This window comes from Oncorhynchus mykiss, chromosome 16 (genome assembly GCF_013265735.2).
Source record: "Oncorhynchus mykiss isolate Arlee chromosome 16, USDA_OmykA_1.1, whole genome shotgun sequence".
Taxonomy (NCBI): domain Eukaryota; kingdom Metazoa; phylum Chordata; class Actinopteri; order Salmoniformes; family Salmonidae; genus Oncorhynchus; species Oncorhynchus mykiss.
This window is the reverse complement of record NC_048580.1, coordinates 16,218,416-16,225,779: the sequence shown is the minus strand read 5'-3', so window position 1 is coordinate 16,225,779 and position 7,364 is coordinate 16,218,416. Positions and strand designations below refer to the sequence as shown.

The window sequence follows — 7,364 nt, the reverse complement described above, 5'->3', positions numbered from 1 at the left end:
AGTGTGTGCAAACCTGGTCAAGAACTACAGGAAACATATGATCTCTGTAATTGCAAACAAAGGTTTCTGTACCAAATATTAAGTTCTGCTTTTCTGATGTATCAAATACTTATGTCATGCAATAAAATGCTAATTAATTACTTAAATCATACAATGTGATCTTCTGGATTTTTGTTTTAGATTCCGTCTCTCACAGTCGAAGTGTACCTATGATAAAAAAAAATTATAGACCTCTACATGCTTTGTAAGTAGGGAAAACCTGCAAAATCGTCAGTGTATCAAATACTTGTTCTCCCCACTGTATATAATGTTCTATGTCACTCGCTTCTGTCTCACTCCAGTTTCTCCTGTATCCCCACTAATTGTTCAGGTTAGGATTGGGGAGGAGAAGTTGATCCTAGATCTGTACTTAGGGGAAACTTCACCCTGGAGTGGGCGGTATCAGATCTGTCCTGAGTTGTTTATTTATTTAGTGTCCAGTCTGGTTCAGTTCTGCAATCAGAAGCTGGGCTGACTGGGGGAGCAAATTATTCTCTGTGATGATCCACACTGAGGGGCTCTGGTCGGAGAGTGGAGGTCCTGGGGGACAGCCTGCTGGTAGAGGGTGAGTGGGGGTCTCTGCTGCTTCTCTCCCCTGCCAGGCACTCCGAGGTCAGGGAAGCAGTGGACACACACACAAGTCTCTGTGGGTCTGGACGAATGGCTCAGTGTCACACTGTTTATCTGGAGCAGGGATGGATCCATCGGGCAATCTAAAGATGGTACATACACACACACACACACAGGTTATCTCGATCTAAAAGGAGCCATGTTGAGTTACAAGATTGTGATCTTGGATCACCACTGTGATTAATATTATTTGACTCTGCTGGTCGTCTATGAACATTTGAACATCTTGGCCATGTTCTGTTATAATCTCCAGCCGGCACAGCCAGAAGAGGACTGGCCACCCCTCATAGCCTGGTTCCTCTCTAGGTTTCTTCCTAGATTCCTGCCTTTCTAGGGAGTTTTTCCTAGCCACCGTGCTTCTACACCTGCATTGCTTGCTGCTTGGGGTTTTAGGCTGGGTTTGTGTACAGCACTTTGTGGCATCAGCTGATGTAAGAAGGGCTTTATAAATACATTTGATTGTTTGTTTTTTACCTTTTTAGATCTTAATGAATATTCATAAATGGACGGGGGGGCTGATCCTAGATCAGCACTTCTATTCTGAGTGGCTTTATGACGATTTGAACTGTGCTACCTTTTTTACACTAGATGTGTGCCCAAACTGACCTTTGGAGGACTGGCTGTTCTGGTTAGGCTCTTGGCCCTTCTGACCTTCATGACCCTGGGTGTGACTGTTCTGTGTGGCCCCTGGTCGGGGGGGCCTCCTCAGCAGCACCAGCAGAGCCACAGACAGGGTCAACAGCAGTAGAGTCAGACACAGGCCCAGCAGAGAGTACACCAGGGTGGTTGAATAGGGCAGGCCTCTGGGTAGGTAGGCCCCCCTGATGGTATGGTTCTGGAAGGCATTCCCATCCACAGGCCTCAAGATTCCATTCAAGGCAGACTGTTGGGCTTGAGGGAATTAAATGACCTAAATTAAATCCTTATGTACTCTGCAATAACGTCCATGTAATGTGAAGTGAGTCGTAACGTAGCGTATGCACCATTTCCAAATGTCAACGCTCTTCTTCCAGACGGTTCTCAGTTCTGAACATCATCAAAGCCAAATGCATTTAATCCCAAAGTTATCTTATTTAAATTTGACTGAATTAGAGAGAACACCAAATGGCACCTTCTGGGAGGGTACCGTTTGGGACATAGACATTACATTTCAGCTAGTCCAGCCGTGTAATCCTGAGGTAATGAAGCACCTGGCTGGGTAAAGGGCATTTGAAGGAATTGGTGTGCTCAACTCAAATGTTTGTAGAATGAAAAAAGTATTTGGTTGCTGGGTTCAAAAGGCATATATTTTAAGAAAGGAAAAACATACACTCTGGAACATTCTTGACATTTTAATGTCTTTTTATTTTTTTTATTTTTTTAGCAACAGAGGTCAGAGCAAAAGGCCACAGCCTTGACCAAACGCTGACGAAGACTGTGGCCAAAACTTGTTTGCTTGCTCTGACCTCTGCTTCTACAATTAAATAAAATAAAAGGGCATTCAAACGTAAGGAATATTCCAGTGAGTGTAGGTTTTTCCTTTTAAAAAATGTATGACAGACTGCTGCATTTGTGAAGGGGTCGCTTGCATGTCAGTTGTTATACATATTGGCTCGACTGCCAGAAGCTCTTTTGGAGATGGCTGTATGCTCAATTAATTACTTGGTAGTGTACAAACTATTCTGACGGTTTGAGTGTGTTACAGAGAGAGAGAGAGAGAGAACGAGAGACAAAAAGAGAACATTTAGCACCTAAAATTCTGATGAAAAAGGGTTTGCTAAGTGAGTGTCCTATATGTTTTGTAATAGCTACAACATACTGTGCGGATGTATAGTACTTTAGAATGCTGTTCACTCACTCTGACACTGGTGGGAACACTCTGAGGGATGGCTGCCACACACCGCAGCACACCTCAGACACATCTTCAACAGCCTGTCATAGTACTGCCCTGGGACCGCCTTACACCCCAGAGACACTGGCACAGGGATGGTCTGAGTATTATAACATGCATGGTATATTCTTCCTGTGTTTTGACACAAAATGGCTACTATGTTCCATATCAGCCATGATTCCAGTAGGCTATACATGTTACTTAACCCGACAAAAATGGTATTGAGATTCATTAACCTTTTGTATGATCCTTTTACCACAGATACAACACCATATAATTAAATACAACAGGGTATATATAATTAAATACAGTGCCTATCAATAATTCAACCCCCTTGGATTTATTCACATTTTATTGTGTTACAAAGTGGGATTAAAATTGATTTAATTAAAAAATGGCAATGAGCTACACATTATACTCTAATGTCAAACTGGATGAAACATTAAATTTTTTATGATTGAAAAATATAACACTAATATCCACTGAGTTCACAACACGTTAGGAACACCTTCCTAATATTGAATTGCACCCCTTTTTGCATCAGAACAGCCTCAATTCGTCAGGATATGGACTCTACAAGGTGTCAAATGTATTCCACAGGGATGCTGGCCCATGTTGACTCCAATGCTTCCCACAGTTGTGCCAAGTTGTCTGGATGTCTCTTGGGTGGTGGACCATACTCAGTGGTGTGTTGTTGGATTTGCCCCAAACATAACGCTTTGTATTCAGGACAAAAAGTTTATTCCTTTGCCTTTTTCAGTATTACTCTGCCTTGTTGCAAACAGGATGCATGTTTTGGAATATTTGTATTCTGTACACGCTTTTTTTTTCTGTCATTTAGGTTATTATTGTTTAGTAACTACACTGTTGATCCAGACTCAGGAGAAAACTATCACAGCCGTTAAACTCTGTTTTCAAATCACCAAGGACCTTATAATGAAATCCTAGAGAGATTTCCTTTCTCACTGGCAACTCAGTTAGCAAGGACGCCTGTATCTTTGTAGTGACTGGGTGTATTGATACACCATCCAAAGCCTAATCAATAGCTTCACCATGCTCAAAAGGATATTCATCATCGTTTTTTACATGTTTAGCCCATCTACCAATTGGTGCCCTTCTTAACTAGGCATTGGAAAAGCTCCCTGGTCTTTTTTGTTGAATCTGTGCTTGAAATTCACTACTCAACTGAGGGACCTTGCAGCTAATTGTATGTGTGTGATACAGAGATGGGTTAGTCATTTAAAAAAAAAAACTTAACACACAGAATCCATGCAACTTATGTGGCTTGTTGAGCACATTTTTACTCCTGAACTTACTATTTAGTCTTGCCATAACAAAGGGGGGAATACTTCTGCAACCAAAACATTTTAGTAATACATTTTTTTATTAATTTGTCAAACAAAAATATCATTTTGACAATATGGAGTACTTTGTGTAGATCAGTGACGACATAAAATCACAATGAAATCAATTTGAATCCCACTTTGTAATGCAACACAAGGGGGTGAATACTTATGATACGCACTTTATCTCTATGTATAACTTTGACGATTGAGTCCACAGGAGGTTGGCAACACCTTAATTGGGGAGGGTGGGCTTGTGGTAATGGTTGAAGGGAAATAGGTGGAATGGTATCAAATATGTCAAACACATGATTTCCGTATGTTTGATGCCATTACATTTACTCTGTTCCTTCTATTATTATGACCCGTCCTACACTCAGCAGCTTCCACTGATTGAGTCATAAGGACAATCATACCGTGTATTGGCCTCTCACTGACTTCTCAAGTGACTTCTCAAGTCAGTGTATTGCCCCCGGCGAGCGTTTGTGTGTATGTGAACTTACCACAGTACTCGATGCATCTGAGGTGGCGATGGGGCTGCTGGCAGACCATCTGACAGGTCAGACACTTCCTGACCAGGCGGTCCCAGAAGTAACCCTCAGAACAGCCTAATCCCATGGCTCAGTTCGGGTGTCAACTCACACTCTGACTCACTGAATGACAGATGGGGAAATCAGGGTCAGTTCATGGGATCCTTGTGTAATTTGTATTTATTAAGGATCCCCATTTAAGTCAGCAGCTACTCTTCCTGGGGTCCAGCAACATTAAGGCAGTTAAATACAAAAAATGTTACATTACATTTCATAACGCATCAGTCTTGGATCACTTGGTTTGGATGGATTCAAACCTCTTTAGTTTTACACAAAATTATCCTGTCCAACTAGTTCCAGAATATATCAGAAGAGAGGGCAAGGCTCCAAAAACAACTCAATACAACTTCAAAGATTTAAATGAACTCTTCTTGACAGAGGAATAGTGCGCTGCGCTCTGCTGGGCACAGAATCACTGAGCCGGAGAAAGTACACATGCTCAACGAATGAAGCTGCGCCTCGCCTTATTCTTGAACTTCATAAAATTGACTCATACATTTGTTCTTATCTGTGCATTTGCTTAAACAATTCTCCAACAGTATCATGTAAGGCCTTTTACTACTGATTTGATTCCTTTCACCACACGTGACGTTATCATGGTGTTTTGTTGGTGGAACACTCTATAGCATAAACAATAGCTCATTGCATACACCAGTAGGTATTCAAGGCATGATGTTGATCTTTGTCTGGATATCCGATTTAGTAAACATCCCCCCCCCCCTTCATTACCATTCCCAGGTGGTCAATTAATAATTAAAGACGACATCTTTTAAAAAGTTATAAACCATGAACAGCATAACCATTAACCAACTCGCATGTCAATTTAAAAAATGCATCTCGTGACATAATGTAACAAAACAGATATCATATGACTTACCCACAGGGAGATGAAAGACATGTATGGACCTTTGTTTGAAATGTGCCTCTCATGCAGTGACGTTGGGCTACATGTATTTGAGTTGGGGGCTGATTTGGGTACAACCGCAAAGTCTTTTCTGGGACTTCCCCCTTGCACAGAAGGTGAGCTACTCTCTTGTTATGGTGAGTCATATGCTTGATAGGTGTGAATTGTGACTAAGAGTTAGAATTTTGTCATGTCTATTCATATACTTTTACTAAGCAATGTGAACTTGCCTACCTTTCCCAAATATTGAATGAGACAGACAGTATGTTATTTACAGTGGTCTGTTACATTGGTAAAAATGGCATGTAACGTAGACTGCAGACTCACTGCAGCCTTGTAGTATGATGAGGATTTGGAGCACAATATAAAGCTCTTATTTAAGCAAGTCCTGAGGAGGTGTGGTTATATGGCCAACATACCACTGCTAAAGGCTGTTCTTAAGCACGAAGCAACGTGGAGAGCTTGGACACAGCCCTTAGCTGTGGTTTATTGGCCATATACCACACCACCCCTTTCTAAAGTCTTCTAAAGCCAAGTTAATAAACCGATCACTGAACATTTAGAATCCCACCATACCTTCTCAGGCTGTGCAATCCGATTTCCGAGCTGGTCACGGGTGCACATCAGCCACGCTCAAGGTACTAAACAATATCATAACCGCCATCGATAAACAACAGTTCTGTGCAGCCATCTTCATCGACCTGGCCAAGGCTTTCGACTCTGTCAATCACCGTATTCTTATCGGCAGACTCGATACCTTGGTTTCTCAAATGACTGCCTCGCCTGGTTCACCAACTACTTCATAGACCGAGTTCAGTGTGTCAAATCGGAGGGCCTGTTGTCCGAACCTATGGCAGCCTCTATGGGGGTACCACAGGGTTAAATTCTCGGGCCGACTCATTTCTCTGTGCATATCAATGATGTCACTCTTGCTGCGGGTGATTCCCTGATCCACCTCTACGCAGACGACACCATTCTGTATACATCTGGCCCTTATTTGGACACTGTGTTAAACTTCTTATGGCTGGGGGCAGTATTGAGTAGCTTGGATGAATAAGGTGCCCAGAGTAAACTGCATGCTACTCAGATTTGGATAGAAAAAACTGACATTTCTAAAACTGTTTGAATGATGTCTGTGAGTATAACAGAACTCATATGGCAGACAAAAACATGAGAAAAAATCCAACCAGGAAGTGGGAAATCTGAGTTTTTTTCTTTGCCTATCCAATATACAGTGTCTATGGGGTCACATTGCACTTCCTAAGGCTTCCACTAATGTCAACAGTCTTTAGAACCTTGTTTTTATGCTTCTTCTGTGAAGGAGGGGGGAATGGGAGCTGAATGAGTCAGTGGTCTGGCAGAGTGGCATGAGCTGACCTACGCGTGTTCACGTGAGAGTTAGCTTGAGTTCCATTGCATTTCTGAAGACAAAGGAATTCTCCGGTTGGAACATTTATTGAAGATTTTATGATAAAAACATCCTCTCTGGTCACCCCCAAAACCAATTCTTTCTTTGGCCGCCTCTCCTTCCAGTTCTCGGCTGGCAATGACTGGAACAAACTGCAAAAATCTCTGGAAATGGAAACACTTATCTCCCTCACTAGCTTTAAGCACCAGTTGTCAGAGCAGCTCACAGATTACTGCACCTGTACATAGCCCATCTATAATTTAGCCCTAACAACCACCACTCCCCCTACTGTATTTATTTATTTAGCTCCTTTGCACCCCATTATTTCTATCTTTACTTTGCACATTCTTCCACTGCAAATCTACCGTTCCAGTGTTTTACTTGCTATATTGTATTTACTTCGCCACCATGGCCTTTTTTTGCCTTTACCTCCCCTCATCTCACCTCATTTGCTCACATTGTATATATACTTATTTTTCTATTGTATTATTGACTGTATGTTTGTTTTACTCCATGTGTAACTCTGTGTTGTATGTGTCGAACTGCTTTGCTTTATCTTGGCCAGGTCGCAATTGTAAAT

The 7,364-nt window shown here is 41.9% G+C and overlaps 1 protein-coding gene across 2 annotated transcripts; it reads right to left on the bottom strand.

Annotated features, from left to right (window-relative positions):
* Positions 1-216: 216 nt before the first annotated feature.
* LOC110491449 (tumor necrosis factor receptor superfamily member 13B) lies at positions 217-5,885 on the bottom strand. 2 transcript variants are annotated; one of them, XM_021564913.2, is made up of 5 exons: positions 5,350-5,885; positions 4,386-4,535; positions 2,507-2,623; positions 1,276-1,560; positions 217-752 (listed from the first exon to the last, which is right to left on the bottom strand). In XM_021564913.2, the coding sequence occupies exons 2-5, from the start codon at positions 4,498-4,500 to the stop codon at positions 499-501; spliced, it is 771 nt and encodes a 256-aa protein (XP_021420588.2). In that variant the 5' UTR covers positions 4,501-4,535; positions 5,350-5,885; the 3' UTR covers positions 217-498. The 2 variants fall into 2 exon arrangements, with proteins under 2 accessions (XP_021420588.2, XP_021420587.2); XM_021564912.2 differs by lacking the exons at positions 4,386-4,535; positions 5,350-5,885 and having other exon boundaries at positions 2,507-2,876.
* Positions 5,886-7,364: the final 1,479 nt, after the last annotated feature.